At 34.9% G+C, this 15,979-nt stretch overlaps 1 protein-coding gene across 8 annotated transcripts in view; it reads left to right on the top strand.

Moving 5' to 3' along the window:
* FER (FER tyrosine kinase) overlaps positions 1-15,979 on the top strand; it is a 423,881-nt gene that overhangs the window by 72,685 nt on the left and 335,217 nt on the right. For all 8 annotated transcript variants that reach the window (XR_010413179.1, XM_064596457.1, XM_064596454.1 and 5 more), the window contains 3 exons: positions 10,324-10,507; positions 13,378-13,515; positions 14,100-14,219. Coding sequence is in view for 7 of the 8 variants with exons in the window: in XM_064596457.1 (XP_064452527.1) it covers positions 10,324-10,507; positions 13,378-13,515; positions 14,100-14,219 (442 nt within the window). In the remaining variant the exon portion in view is untranslated. The remainder of the gene's footprint in view (positions 1-10,323; positions 10,508-13,377; positions 13,516-14,099; positions 14,220-15,979) is intronic.

Raw genomic sequence — 15,979 nt, forward strand, 5'->3', positions numbered from 1 at the left:
GGACCTCACTTGGGAACGTGTGTATCAAACGACCCCTTTGCTGCTCTGCACATGCCCATATCTGCGATGGGCCTGGAAAGTGCTGTGTGTACTAATTGTGGGGTTACAAATAATTTTAGGGGGTAGGCGAATTCAGAAATATGAAATTCCTGAATGTACATATTGAAAATAGAGCCTAAAGGACTTGCTAATGAATGGGATGTAGTATGTGTGAGAGAAAGAAGTCAAGGATGATTTCAAGATTTTTGGCCTGAACAACTGGAAGGATAGTATTATTTTAACTGAGATAGAGAAAAACATAGGAGTAGCAGATTTGGAGGTGAAGATCAGGAGTTTGGTTTTTAGATTCTCATTGGATATCTAAGTGGGGCCATCAAGTTTGTACTTGAATCTCTAGTTTTGGAGAGTTCGTGGGAGAGGTCTGGAGTAAAAATACAAACTTGAATATTAGTTGGTATTTAAAGCCATGCTGTTTGATGACATTACCAAAGGTGTTAATTAAGATAGGAAAGAGAAGAGTCTTAAGACAAAGCCCAACATTAAGAAGTCAGAGAAATGAGGAAGAAATTGTAAAGAACACCAAGATAAAAGGAAAACCAAAAGAATGTGTTATCCTGGAAGTCAAATGGGGGAGGAAAGGATTTCAGGGAGGAACAAGAGATTAGTTAGGTTAAGTAGTGCTAAAACATAAGATGAGGGCCAAGACTGGACTTGTGTAAAATGTAGGTAATTGGTGACTTTGAAAAGAGCAGTTTCGGGGCGCCTGGGTGGCTGAGTTGGTTAAGCGACTGCCTTCGGCTCAGGTCATGATCCTGGAGTCCTGGGATCGAGTCCCACATCGGGCTCCCTGCTCAGCAGGGAGTCTGCTTCTCCCTCTGACCCTCTTCCCTCTCATGCTCTCTGTCTCTCATTCTCTCTCTCTCGCAAATAAATAAAATCTTAAAAAAAAAAATAAATTAAAAAAAAGAAAAGAGCAGTTTCAATATTGCAGTAAAGGAAAAAGCTTAAATGGGATGGGTTCAAGAAACAATGAGAGAAAAGAAACTGGAGATCACTGGTACAGACAAACCATTTCAGTAGTTCTGCAGTAAAGGAAAGAAGAGAGAGGGAGCTAACTGAAAGTAGTTAAGGGAGGATTTTTTTTTTTTTTAAAGATTAAGAGCAACTACAGCTTTTTTTGCTGATGAAAATGCTCTAGGAGAAAAGGAAGAGCTGATGAGGCAGCAGAATGAAGGAAGAATGGCTGTAGCAATGTCCTTGAGTAGGTAAAGAGGTGATGAATCTAGTCCCCAAGTGAACGGATTGGTTTTAGTGAGGAGCAGGGGCAGTTTATTTATAGTAATAGTCTTAAGAGAGAAGGATAAGTATACAGCTTTATTCAGATAAGAAGGTGGATATGCTGGTTAGAACTTGTTGAAGTTTTCTTGGGATTACTTTTCTTAATAGGGTTCCTGGGTTCCCTCTTCACACTTACATGATTCTAAATTCAGAATCACAAGATATAAACCAGTAAGTGTACAGTGAAGAGTTTGTCTTCTACCCATTACCTACTTTTCTTCTCCCGAGACTATGAAAACTTTGTTTCTTCTAGATATATTTTATATATATCCTGTAGCTTTTAAGCCACTTAATTAAAGGTATTCACCAACTTATTAGATAATCTTTTGTATTATAGTACATTATTCAGAGTTTGAGGTCACTTACTGGTTGGTTATTCATGCTAAATAAATGGTGATCTCTATATTTCTTCCTCTATAATTATATCCTAACATTATTATGACTGTTTTGTGAGCCTTTGTTTTAGTTTTCTTGTCAGGCATCTTTTAAGAAAAGATTATCTGTCCCTCACAGAACATACTTTAAAAATTTAAAGGGTTATAACCCCTCATTTGCTGGAAACGTTGTTATTCCACACACTTGACTAGTCTTATAAAGTAAAATGATAATTTTTTTTTCATTCTTGCTAGCTTTATGTATTAATACCGCTCATAGTGGACTACCTGCTTTGAAACATACATATTGAAACCAACTTTTCTTTTTTATTTTGGGAAGTAAGTATTTTGATATTTAAAGAAAAATCATTGAGACATTTCATCTGTAGACTAAATAACTCCAAATTTTTAGATTTAATGATTATTCAGATACTTTTGAATTCTGATCAGATTTCTGCAGCTTTCAATTTTTAACCTTTATTTTGACTTACTGAAGTGTTGAAAAAATAATACAAAGAATACCCATATACCCTTCACTTATATTAATATTTTGCCACATTTGCTTTATCTTTTCTTTCTCTGTATCTGAGAGAAACTGAAAGTGGCTCCTCTGTCCTTTTGATGTGTTCCTGTCATTCACTGAGCACTTATTTTCTGGCTCATCTTACACTTTTCATGCTCTAGATCCTCCATTTCTCTGAGGAACTGTGGTTCCTTTTAATGGTTTTCCAATTAGTATTTAGAAACCATTATTTGGGCACTGGGTGTGCTCACTGCTACTGGGGTGTTTTTGTTCTAAGTCCTCTCTATGGACAGAGCTAAGAAATAAGCAAATGTATATACATACATGCACACAAGTATATCTGTGCCTAATTTCTAAATCTGTTTATCTGTATTAAAACTCAAGAGTTTGTATTAGTACTTCTGGTTCTAGTCCAATGCCATGTGTTCATTCTGTATTTTCCTGTTCATGTATTTGCAACTTCTTTCTCTGACAGTGAGAAATCTGGCTTCTGTTAGTTACAATGTATTTACTTATTTGCTCAATCCTAAAATAACAGAAAATAATTTCAGAATTACTAACTCATGCCTCTGAAGAAAGAAACTACAATTCATTATTTCTTTAGAGCTCTTTTGTCTTTAGTCTTTCATTGTAATCAAATATTGTTTTCCAACGTTACTTAGATTAATTCTTTTCCTCCCCACTCCTTTCAGTATGATTATGTTACTCACTGGAAATATAGGTTGGTTCACTTGTTTCTGTTGTCCTATTTTAAGTTGTTTTTTCCTCTCTTATTCTTATTGATTTTATCTGTTTCATTAATGGTTAAAAATTAATGGTTCCAAAAGTCAGAACTGTATAAAACTATATACATAGATAACTGTATCTTCTTTAGTTATTTCTCTTTCTTTCTTATTCTCTATCGTACTATGATACTCCTTTTCACTTTGCTTTTCTACTTCATATTGTATCCTAAAAATCACAATACTTCAGTTTGTAGACTTATTTCTCATTCTTTTTAACTGTTGAATCGCATTTCATTGTAAGTTCATTCAAGTAATTTCTATATGGACATACAGTTTTTTTCTAATTTTTCCAGTTATATACGCTACTAGTACGATGAATAACCTGAGTGGGTTTTTTTTTTTTTTTTAATCATTAGAGGAATATCTTAAGTGTAAATTCCTAGAAGTGTGTGATTGCATGTGTAAAAGATAAATGTGTGTGTAGTTTATACCTTCTATAAAGATTGTACCAATCTGCATTCCTATCAGAAATGTATAAGTGTGGGGCGCCTGGGTGGCTCAGTCGTTAAGCGTCTGCCTTCGGCTCAGGTCATGATCCCAGGGTCCTGGGATCGAGCCCCACATCGGGCTCCCTGCTTCGCGGGAAGCCTGCTTCTCACTCTCCCACTCCCCCAGCTTGTGTTCCCTCTCTCGCTATGTCTCTCTCTGTTGAAAAAATAAATAAAATCTAAAAAAAAAAAAAAAAAAAGAAATGTATAAGCGTATCTGTTTCTTAACACAGTTGCCAAAACAGAGTGTTTGCCAATTTGCTAGGTGAAAAATAACGTCTCATAATTTTACTTGGCATTTCTTTTATTATGAGTGAGAGAGTGATGTTGACCATTTTTATATGTTTAAAGTCATTTTAAAGTATTTTTTTGGCTGTATGGATTGTCTTTTGCCCATTTTTTCTTTCTAGTTTTTGGTCTTTTTTTTTTTTTCCCTTAAATTTTAAGAATTTTTAAGTGCAGAGGCGCCTGAGTGGCTCAATTGGTTAAGCGACTGCCTTCGGCTCAGGTCATGATCCTGGAATCCCTGGATCGAGTCCCGCATCAGGCTCCCTGCTCGGCGGGGAGTCTGCTTCTCCCTCTGACCCTCCTCCCTCTCATGTGCTCTCTCTCAAAAAAAAAAAAAAAAAAAAAAAGAATTTTTAAGTGCATTACAGTGAATATACCTTTATCTGTTATTCATGGTACATATATTTTCTATTAGTTTGTTGGTTGTCATTTGACTTTAATGTGTTTCTCCCCACTGATGAATGATAATACTCTAGCTACCGATATTATTATGAGAAATAAACTGTCCTTTGTCTCTGTCCCAGGAGACTTGTGTTTTCTGCCCACCTCCATGAAGTTGAGGCAGGCTAGATTGTTAGCTTGCACGTAGAGTAAAATCTTGTACCCTTCATGCTCTTGACAAAGATTGATGTGTCCTTTTATCTATTTTTTTTAAAGATTTTATTTATTTATTTAACAGAGAGAGAGAGAGAGATCACAAGTAGGCAGAGCAGCAGGCAGAGGGAGGGGGAGAAGCAGGCTCCCCTCTGAGCAGGGAGCCAACGTGGGGCCTGATCCCAGTACCCTGGGATCATGATCGGAGCCGAAGGCAGACGCTTAACTGACTAAACCACCTAGGCACCCCTTATTTATCTATTTTTGTTTTCATTTTTTTTCCTGCAGGATTTGTTTCCTCTCTTGCTTCTTTTTTCCTTCAGAGTTTCCAAAGTTCCTTCATTTTAACCATTTCTGCCCCTGGCGTGTTACCTTTCTAAGACTGTTTAACTTGCCTTCACAAGCACTTTTAGTTCCCTTTCTTGTAGTCAGTGCTGTGATCTACCATTATGCTTTTCCAGTATTGTTCACGTGTGGAATGAACTTTCTTCTGATGATGATGGTTTTTAGATCAGTCTTAAGTACACTGCTAGCTTTTCTCTTTTTCTTTCTCTTTTTCTTCTTTTTTTTTTTTTTTTTCTCCAGAACAGCCCTTGGTGTCCATGGAGGCTTGCAGTGGGAGGGTGAGAGATTTTACAGAGATTTGGTGCTTATTTTTCTATTCATAGACAATTTAAACTTTGGACATTCTCTCCCTATTATGCTGAGGATGTGGGCTTATTTTTTTTTCTTTTTTCTTTTTATTAAATTTTCACATGCTATGTGGGAAACTCAGAATTATGCTGTTGTTTCATTGCAGCTACCCAGAACCCTCTCCTTCACAGCTTTGTTACATTATAGAATATAGATTTGAGCATGGTATACCATTCAATTTATAGGTTATTAAAAGATTGTTGGTCAGTTGAATCTAGCAATCACTATATGCAAGGAAATGATACTGCACAGAGTTAGACAGCTTACTCTTTAAAGGTGTTTTGCTCAATTTTTAAATAAAATGTCACTGTTTTAGTTCCTTGAACAGTTTAGAACCCATAACACATCCAGTAAATATTTCTTGATTGATAGATCAGTTTTTTCATATGCCACGAAATTTATTAAAAATAGCACAGTATGGATATACCTAGTATAGTTTTTAATGCTTTATAGGAGCATATGATCAAAAGGTTTTTTCCAGCTCTCCAAATTCTGTGTCTTCCTTAGCCTTTGCTGTTGCATTTTGACAGTTTTTTGCCATTCAGTCTCCATCCACAAACCAGTGAGTTGGTAAGGGCAGATAATTTAACTCCCAGGACTGGAAATTAGAAGCTAAAGTATAGGTTATAAGACTTGCTTGTGTTGCACATGTAATCAAAGGAGAAGCTGAGAAAAAACCGACTTCTTAACTCTGCTTTCGTCTGAATAGCACTGAATAAATGGGTAGCTCATTCATTGTTCCCACATCATACTTGAATTTTAACTTTCATGTGAAAAAGCATATGTGGACATTTGGCCCAATTAACTCATAAATTAGGATGAATTCTTGTTCATTTTCTTCTTGCTCAGAGTAATAAGTAGAAATTATATAGTTGAGGAGGAATGTTTTGAAAGGAAAGAAAAATGTAAGATGGTAGAATGTTTAGTTACCCAAATGTAAGTAGTCGGTTAAGCGTCTGCCTTCGGCTCCGGTCATGATCCCAGGGTACTGGGATCAGGCCCCACATTGGCTCCCTGCTCAGAGGGGAGCCTGCTTCTCCCCCTCCCTCTGCCTGCCGCTCTGCCTACTTGTGATCTCATCTTCTTGCAGGCATTTTACTTTTTGAAAATAATCACTTCTCGTTTACTATCGGGAGGCTTTCTACCATAATATTTAACAAATGGTAAACACTTCCGAAGTTTATAATAAGAAATACTTGACTTTCTAGACTAGCTTAATGAGTAGTCTTGCCTGTCTCTTGTAAATGTCAAACTTACATAATTGAGTTTTGCTAGCTTCATAATATTGTTTATGGCATGACGTGTTGTATATACACTCTGTTATTACAAACATTAAACAGATTTGATAACAAGTGGTGGCAAAAGAACTATAATTCAATTTCTTTGTGAAATTCATTATGTGGAGGAGGAAAAATTGGACGTTTTCCTCCCTGTTAATTGACACATAGGACAACTTCATGCCCTGCTTTGATGCCTCTCATCATTAAAAAAAAGTCATATGGCAACAGAGGTATAATTCTGTGTCAATAAAAATTTACTTGCTCTGCATACTTCACATTAATTTTAAGCTCAAATACCATTATTTAAAAGTTAAGAAAGGGTAATAGTGATGTGAAATACTCTGCACCAAGAAGCTATGTGGCAAGAATCGTGTTAGGTAGTTTTTTGCAACATATTTTAGGAAGTGAATGGAATTGAAAAAAAATTTATTTGTAACTGGTTCTCACAGAGTATTACTATTTCTTGAATTTACTTATATAGTTTTTATGGGACCTAAATAATTATTTTAAAGCAAATCAGGAAAAAATATAATAGAATCCCTTTCCAAATCATGTCAAGTGAGCATGTTTTTGAAACTTTTTGTTCATTTTTACAGAGGAAGGAGGGTGGGAGGGAAATATAGATAGGTTGATCAGTCGTGTGCATATACAAGTACACCTTATAACCCAGTGCATAAATGTGTGTGAGCTATAGAGTCCAAAAGCAAACAAACCAAAAATCTACTAAGACATACACCCAAATTCAATTTTAAACCCAAAGCTCTTTTTAAAGACTTTATTATTATTAGTAGTAGTATTTTAATGTAATGAATTCTGACTTGGATGTTTTCAAAGGCATTTAATTTTTTCTAAATTGTGTTAATGACCACTGATAAGCTGTTGATAATTAATTTTGGTTGTAATAGTCTTTTTCAGGTTGTCATATACTAGATGTGATAAAGAAAAAAAGTGGAATTCTTAACTTTTCTAATGTTATTTTAAATTACAAAATCTTAGCTGAATGTTGCATTTTAGTGCATCATTTTTCACCAGCTAGAAAGACAGATGGATAGTGTGCAGTTTAAAAATCTGTGCAAATAGGAGGACAGATGGGTGGTTTAAATGTCTCCATGAAAATGTTTGTGTGGAGAGCTTGACTCCTGACGTTACACTAAAAATTCCAAGTAATTAATTAGGAATAATAGAGTTCATATAAAAAGTAATATTTTTTAAAAAGTGACATAAAATATGGAAATTAATTGAATTTACTACATAATTATAATTTTGAATTTATAATAAAAATTAACAAATTAGAACACAGTACTTAAATATTCTTGCCTGGTAAATGCTTGCCTTATTTTCTTCTTATCAACGTGTAGACTCTGGAAAACTTCTTTATTACTTGGGATCAATTTGTCTGTATAATTGTATATGACTTTTTGAACTCTTGTCAGAATTTGCCAAATTTTACTAACATATCCTTAAACTAGCTTAAAAATGAATGAAATTAAAACAACAACAACAACAAAAAGGCCTCGAAAGGGCTGCTCTGGAGGCTTCTGAAGCAGGTGTTTTTGAACTTTTCTGTCTCATTCAGACATTAATGTGATTTGGCTCTTAACCAAAACATTGATTTCAGTTTGGTTGGGTATGCACTTTGACTCTTGGGTATTAGTTTCATATAGGAGTATAGTCCTGACTTGTGTAGATAGGGAAAAAAAGGGGTTGTTATTTTAGAGGGAGGCTCTGAGGCTGGCCATAGATGTGTCAACTGCATTGACACTTGGGGACATTTTTTGAAGGATGCCAAGTAGCAATATTTATCAATAAATAAATATAGTATTCTATGTAAAAAACTATTATAGTGATTGAACATGTAGGAGAATGTGTTCCTGAGAATCTTAAAAATCATTCATGATTAGTATTATTGAAGTGATTTGTAATTGTGAAGTTAAAAAGATTATCCCTAGTACCATACAGGATGAGTAAAAATTTCTCTAGGGATTTGTATTAACTGAGGCAAAAAAATTTATTGGTTTTTCAATGAAGATTTAAAGAAATTGAAAATCAGATATAATAGAATTTTTTAAAATCACAGGGCATCATTCATAGTAAGGATAGTAAGGATGCCTTTCATGAGTTTATTTCAATTATATATATATTTAAAAATGGATATGGTTATTGGCTCATGACGTAAAATATATTATCCTGTGAGCTGTAGTCAAAAAGTGAGAAAATCTACTTCTGTAGTGGCTCATGTTATTTTTTTCTGATCCCTTCAGATCAGAACTGAATTAATATATTTACTCCCATCCTTCCAGTCTGGTATTAGAACCTGTTTCCAGACAGCAATGAGAAGGGTTAGAATAGATACTCTGGTGATTAAAATATTTTCTCCTTCAGAAGTTCTTTATGTTATAAAGCAAAATAGGTATCTAGGGCAGCAATTTGCAGATAACTTGGGTATTTAGTAATATCCCCATGTGCAGGAACCAGCTCATGGACTATGGCTAGAGAATTATGCTCTGTAAAATAATTATGTGCAGCTCCCTAGAAGTCAGTGGTGGTTCTAGCACTTGGAACCACTAGAATTTGTAGGTGGCAGAGATCTACCAGTGTGCTGGAAAGATTGCCCAGCTGGTGAGCTACATGTGGTTCCTATGCCTGAGAATCGGAGGGGAGATGAGAAAGGCAAGGGAACTGTTCTTATTCTGTTGCTCTGCCCGTGCATATCTGAGGGTCTGCAGTCTCCCCTTTCCACAAAAACACTGAGTTTTTCTCCTTTTGGCCCTGGGCTAGGGACATCCTACAACAGGGAATGCTTTTCCAACTCCTACCTATAGGGAATACTCAGATGGGTGCCAAGCTGAAACAGAGTGGCAGCACAGGAGAGCCTGTGGTGTCAAAAATTCTCAAAAAAGATCAATTTTTGGGAAAAGATTCATTTGGAGGATTCTCCTTGGAAAAAGGACAAAAATTAATAAATATTTTGAAAAGTTTAATCCCTAAATCTAAATAATTAACAAGAAATGTTTGTTCAGTTTGCACCAAAAATTGAAGACCTGCTTAAAAATTTTATTTATAGAGTCATTTATGTTGTCAATCTGTAAATATTTTCTGAGTGATTTTAGTAAAGGCACCCCCAAAAGTTTTAGTTCATAATATTATCAATATCTTCTAGACTTCTCCCATATCAAGTTTAAATTTCTCTGCTTGATTTTCAAATCATTCACAACCTAAAATTGCCCTACCTCTATAGACATACTGCCTTCACTTCCTTAAAACTTATTCTCTTTGAGCTTATTTCTTTGCTTGCCTATGTAATTTTGCTTATTCTCTCCGTATTTCCCTTCACTATTCCAATTCACCAGACCAGGGGCTCTATGTTGAGGACTCGGTTTTGCTAGGTACTGAATTCCTAATGTTTAGCATAGTTCTGGTGGTGATCAGTTAATAAAATTCAGTGAATGAAAGGAAGAAAGGCAGAAAGGGAGGAATTATTGTCCGTTCTGCCTTTCTTATACCTGCCTGGACATGCTCCATGTTTGGTTTTTCTACAAAGCCTCCTCTGACTCCCCTTGTCTTTATTGATACCGTAAATACAGACCTCAAAATTTAACATTATTTATAAACTTTCTTATTTCTTTTGTTATACAGTCTATGTGCATTGTTGTTCCAATTCGGTGTGAGCTTCTTGAAAATGAGGATTATTTTTCTGTATAATTTCATAAAATATTATACATTAACTTACATTCACCAAACATTTACTGTAATTTATGCCTCCTTCATAGCAGCCTGTGTGCACAGTACTGGCAAGTAAGTAGTACTTTGCATAGAGCTGAGCATATAGTATATATTCAATAAAATTTTGTTGAGTATTCATAAAATGTGTGAGATATAAAATGGTGGTCGCTCAGTTTGCATATAGAGAAGATAGGGTTTCTTTATCTCTTTGTTAACGTTCTTCAATGTTTTCTTCAGGGAAAGAAACCGAAAAGGCCAAGGAACGATATGACAAAGCAACAATGAAACTTCATCTGTTGCATAATCAGTATGTATTGGCATTGAAAGGGGCACAACTTCATCAGAATCAGTATTATGACACCACACTTCCTTTGCTTCTGGACTCCTTACAAAAGATGCAAGAAGAAATGATAAAAGCACTGTAAGTTACATTTTCTTTTTGGCATTTTAATTTAATTTAATTAATGTTATTTTCTCTCCTAGGTAAGCTTTTGGATAGAGGTTGTCTATGTTTTGTGACCTTCATTACTGACCCAGCCCAATGTGTATTTCAGATCTGTTTTACCTTGGTCCTTCTTGATTTTCACTTCTGGTGTCCATTCAGCTTATTATCATCTCCTAAATCCTCCAGCTAGCCCTAAGAATGGTCCTTCTTTTTGTATATTTTTATTCTACTCCCATTAGCTGGAAATTTAGGTTAAAAAAATTCACTAGTTGACAAGCGTTAAGAAGTGAATATCTATCTTTAGAGGGTTGTGTTTAAATATTGAGCAACTGAGAAGTCCAAAGGAAATAATTTTTTTAAGTTTTTAATTTTAATTCCAGTGTGATATTAGTTTTAGGTATACAATGTAGTGAGTCAGCAATTCTATACATTACTCTGTGCCCATTGTGATAAGTGTATTCTTGATCCCCTTTATCCCCTATGATCACCCTACCACCTCCTCTCAGGTAACCATCAGTTTGTTCTCTTAGAGTCTGTTTCTTAGTTTCTCTCTCTCTTTTTTCCTTTTGCTCGTTTTATTTGTTGTTGTTTCTTAAATTCTACACATGGGTGAAATCATATGGTATTTGTCTTTCTCTGATTGACTTAGTTCACTTAGCATTAGAGAGTTCTAGCTCCATCAAAGGAAATCATTTTTTGGTTTATCTGCCAGCTTTTGTTGTGTGAGGTTAAAATCAACAAATGTTTATTGAAGTTCTCCTGTATGTAAAACACACTGCCTGTGATTTGGCCACAATTTTTGCCTTCAAGGAGCTAACAATATACTTTGGGCAGTATGTCAAAAGCACACATGTTTACCATAGACATCAGTACAAGACAACAGAAAAAGATAAGCCATGCTTTGGTAGACTTCATCTGCTTCATTAGCTGGTTTAGGTGATCTCCCATTTTCCCAGTAAAAAGATAAAAAAGTGTTTTTAGTTGACTTGAATATGTAAACTTCTAATGGTATTGATAAAATATCTACCTAAAATATTTAATGTATAAATTTGTTTACATATACATTATTTTTTATTTTTAAAGATTTATTTAGAGAGAGAGAGAGCATATGAGTACATGAGTGGGGAGGGGCAGGGGGGAGAGAGAGGAAGAGAGAGAGAGAGAGAGAATCTCAAGTAGATTCCCTGCTAAGCCCCACACGGGGCTCCATCTCAGGACCCTGAGATCATGACCTGAGCTGAAATCAAGAGTCAGATTTTTAATGGACTGAGCCACCCAGGCACCCCATAGTTATGTCTACTTTAAATTAAATATTGTTGATTCAGAAATACTTCCTTTCCTATTCTCATTTCATGAGTCATTATTTTTTCAAATTCTTCACATGAATATTCAATAATGGCATCTTCATCATCACTAGATGTCTTTTTGAGACATAGTAGTTTCCTGTAGCATATTATCTTTAACAATAAATTATTTTAGATCTAGCATTTAAAATATTCAAGCTTGATGATTTCACTGAAATTGAATTCCATGTCACATTCATTTAACAACATTAGGAGAATTCGTTTTTTAAAATTCCATTTGTCCTAAAGGTGGATATTAATAATCATCTCCACATCATATTATAGTATTGCTTTATGAGAGTTATCTAGATGGGGTCATTTATATTAATATCATTCGGTATTTTCAGGGATATTCAGATATTCAGAACCCCAGGGATATTTACTAAATCTGTTTTAAATTTCTCTGCCTTCCCCTTTTCTTTAAATTTTGTCAGGTGATTCCTGTAATCATTTCAAATTAGCATTGCCTGAAGCAGTTTAAATCTTTTTTTTTTTTTTAACCCAAACAGTATTTGGCTTTTGGGAGAATAGTAAACAAGAGAGATTTTGTGAGTAATAGTTTTTTATGAGTAATGATTTTGGAAAAGAAGAGCAAACTATGCCTTATATTTATTTGGGAAAAGGCAAGATAAGCCTATCTGTCCACACTCATTGTTGAGGCCGCTTTTGACCAGTGGTATGTTTTGACAGCATAGCATTCTTAAGTTGGAGATCAGGTCTTTGCTACAGCATAGTTTTTTCTTTTTGTATTCATTAGATAAAGCTAATATGTTTTATGACATTTTTCCTGCGGACTGGAGGTCAGGAGAAGAGATCTAGATGTCACTGAAGGTATAGAACCAGTTGAACTCTTAAGTATAGAGGAAAGAGCAGGGGCCCAGGAGCAAGAGAAAACCAAGAGGTAGGACATTTGAGGAAGTAACAGCCAGAGAGAAACATTAAAGAGACGGGAATTGATCCACAGTTCCATGTGCTGGAATTGAACATTTCTATGTTCAGTCTTTAGAAATAGAAAGTGATCAACCTGACCTTACATTTTGGACATGTCAAATACATGTTGGAAAAGGTGATGTCTTATTCTAGATCATTTGCAACTATTACATTATATCAAATGTAACTTGTTAATCTGTGCCTTTGTATAATCCCTTTACTGTCCAGGTATATGAAATAAGGTGGTGCATAAAATCACCATCTATAGATACTGGTATTACATTTCTTTCTTTTTTTTTTATTTATTTATTTGAGAGAGAGAGAATGAGAGAGAGCGAGTACATGAGAGGGGGGAGGGTCAGAGGGAGAAGCAGACTCCCTGCTGAGCAGGGAGCCCGATGCGGGACTCGATCCAGGGACTCCAGGATCATGACCTGAGCCGAAGGCAGTCGCTTAACCAACTGAGCCACCCAGGCGCCCTACATTTCTTACATTTATTGTTCTGAATCCTTTTTCGGCCTGTGTTTCCCTTGAAAACTTAAAAATGTTGTAAAATTTTATTTTTGTTTTCAGAAAAGGTATATTTGATGAATACAGCCAGATAACCAGTCTTGTTACAGAAGAAATAGTGAATGTCCATAAAGAGATTCAAATGTCAGTTGAACAGATAGACCCTAGCACAGAATATAATAATTTCATAGATGTTCACAGGTATGTATAATATTTTCATTCTTCTTTTCAGTATTTGTGACAGTATTATTTTTTTCTACCATATAGTATTTAGCTAAATTAAAATAAAATATTGAAGAGCTTGTTAGGACATACAGTATTACTGATTAATTTATCTGCTTTTAATTATTTTTAAAGTTCTTTCTCAGTGATAACTATTTAATTTATGTAATTATTTTAAAAAATTTTTCAGTTGTTACTGTATCATTGCTTAAACCTGTATTTAATCCATGAAGTTATATATTTTTTCAACATTTGTATAATGATAATACTTTGACTTTATATGTATATTAAATTTACGATGCATCAATTATTTATCCATGCATACTCATTAAAATTGTGACAGGAATAGAACAGGTTAATAGCCATATTCTACAAATGAAATTAAGGCTGAAATTATGTGACTAGATTTTGGTGCCTGGGGTTTAATTTGATTTATACTATTTGTATTTACTTTATTTTGTGAACATAATTTTGGATAACAAATATTCTGCCTTTGGTGTATACTAAGATATATTATGATAGTATATTCATATTGATCAAAATTATTTGGCATGCTTTATTAGAACAACGACTGCTAAAGAGCAAGAAATTGAGTTTGATACTTCCTTACTAGAAGAAAATGAAAATCTTCAGGCAAATGAAATTATGTGGAATAATTTAACAGCAGAAAGTTTACAAGTAATGTAAGTATTTAGAAAATCTGAACAGTTTAAATATTAGTGTTATTATTTATAGTTTTACTTTATCAGATTTAAAATTCCAATCTTTATTTTTTCCAAGTAATGAAAAGTTAATTAAAAATGAACTGATTGTTGTTTGGTCAGAAAGAAATGTTTTGAAAAATATATTAACTTTATTCATTGTGATCACTAATTTTGGTAATTCTGAAAATCAAAATTCTGTGTGATGTTATAGTCACTTGCCCAGTTACTTATATTGGAATAATGGTTCATTCTTTTCAAAACTTACTTACTTATTTATTTATTTCCCATTCAATACTCAAAACTTTCTGGCAGAACCATTTTGGAAATGAGAAGACTGAGTGGTAAAGAAGAAACTCATAGGTGTCAGAAGTGTTTAGTATAAAAATTTGACTTTTAATTGAATTCTTTTTAAGCAGAGATGCCTTCTGTTATATGCTTTTAAATAAATTAGTTCTTCATCTTGTTATTGTTGCCTAATATTTTAAAGGAGTTTTGAGAAATCTTAATGTGTTTTTAAGTCCTTTTCAAGTATTAGAGGCTATTAATAGTATATTTTTAAATTTAGAAAACATAGTTAATGGGGCGCCTGGGTGGCTCAGTCGGTTAAGCATCTGCCTTCAGCTCAGATCATGATCCCAGAGTCTTGGGTTCGAGCCCCATGTAGGCTCCCTGCTGTGTGGGGCAAGGAGGGGGGCCTGCTTCTCCCTCTCCGCCTGCCTGCAGCTCCCCCTGCTTGTGCTCTTTCTATCCAATAAATAGATGAAATCTTAAAAAAAAAAAAAAAGAAAGAAAGAAAGAAAAGAAAACATAGTTAAGGCACTCTACTTTTAAATAATTAACTCAGGGGTCCCTGGGTGGCTCAGTTGGTTAAGCATCTGCATTCAGCTGGGTCATGAGCCAAGGGTCTTGGGATCGAGCCCCATACTGGGCTCCCTGGTCAGTGGGGAGCTGCTTCTCCCTCTGCACTTCCCCCCATTGTTTGTGCTCTCACACTCTTTCTCTTTCAAATAAATAGATATTTAACTCATCCCTTGATTTTTTTTTTTTTAGGAGCAACACAAAGAAACATATTTATTAATAAGCACTGTATGTACTTGTCTTCTGGGTCAGAACCACAGCTAGGAATGATTATGCACTCATTTGTCTTCAATATTGGATACGTAGTATCATCTGACCTGTTGGCACTTTACCTCAAAAGACTCAGCCAAAAGTCCCCATCTAATATAATTTAACCATCTCCTTTCTATTGTTCAGTAATATTTTGGTGTTACAAATGATTAACTGAGTGGTAGGATCCTGCGACTAACTCTTGGAAAGGGGTTTGATAACTTTAAAGTTGGGCAGGTGGGATGGAAGAAACTAACAAATGCTTGTTGAGTCACCTGAACAAAATGAAGGCTTAAAAGTTACGGTGGATTGACTGTTGAATGGAAGGGAGGCATGGGAGTACACTGAATTAGGGAGGTTTTTCTAGCAACCATATTGGGATTCTTGAAGTTATTCCCAAGTTTTGAAGTTCTTCACAGGAGTCTCACTTTGGATTTAGCTATACACTTATAATGTTAGCTATCTTTAAACCACCCTGGGTGATTTTTTGTCCCCAGGGAACATTTGACAATATCTGGAGACATTTTCGTTTGTCAGGTGGGAAGGTACTGCTGGTAACTAGTGGCTAGAGGCCATGGATGCTGCTAAATATCCTACAGTGCATAGGACAGCCGCCTACAACAAAGAATTAT

Source organism: Mirounga angustirostris, unplaced genomic scaffold, assembly GCF_029215605.1.
Source record: "Mirounga angustirostris isolate CCGP_5_RB_7025 unplaced genomic scaffold, mMirAng1.0.hap1 SCAF_7, whole genome shotgun sequence".
NCBI classification, from domain to species: domain Eukaryota; kingdom Metazoa; phylum Chordata; class Mammalia; order Carnivora; family Phocidae; genus Mirounga; species Mirounga angustirostris.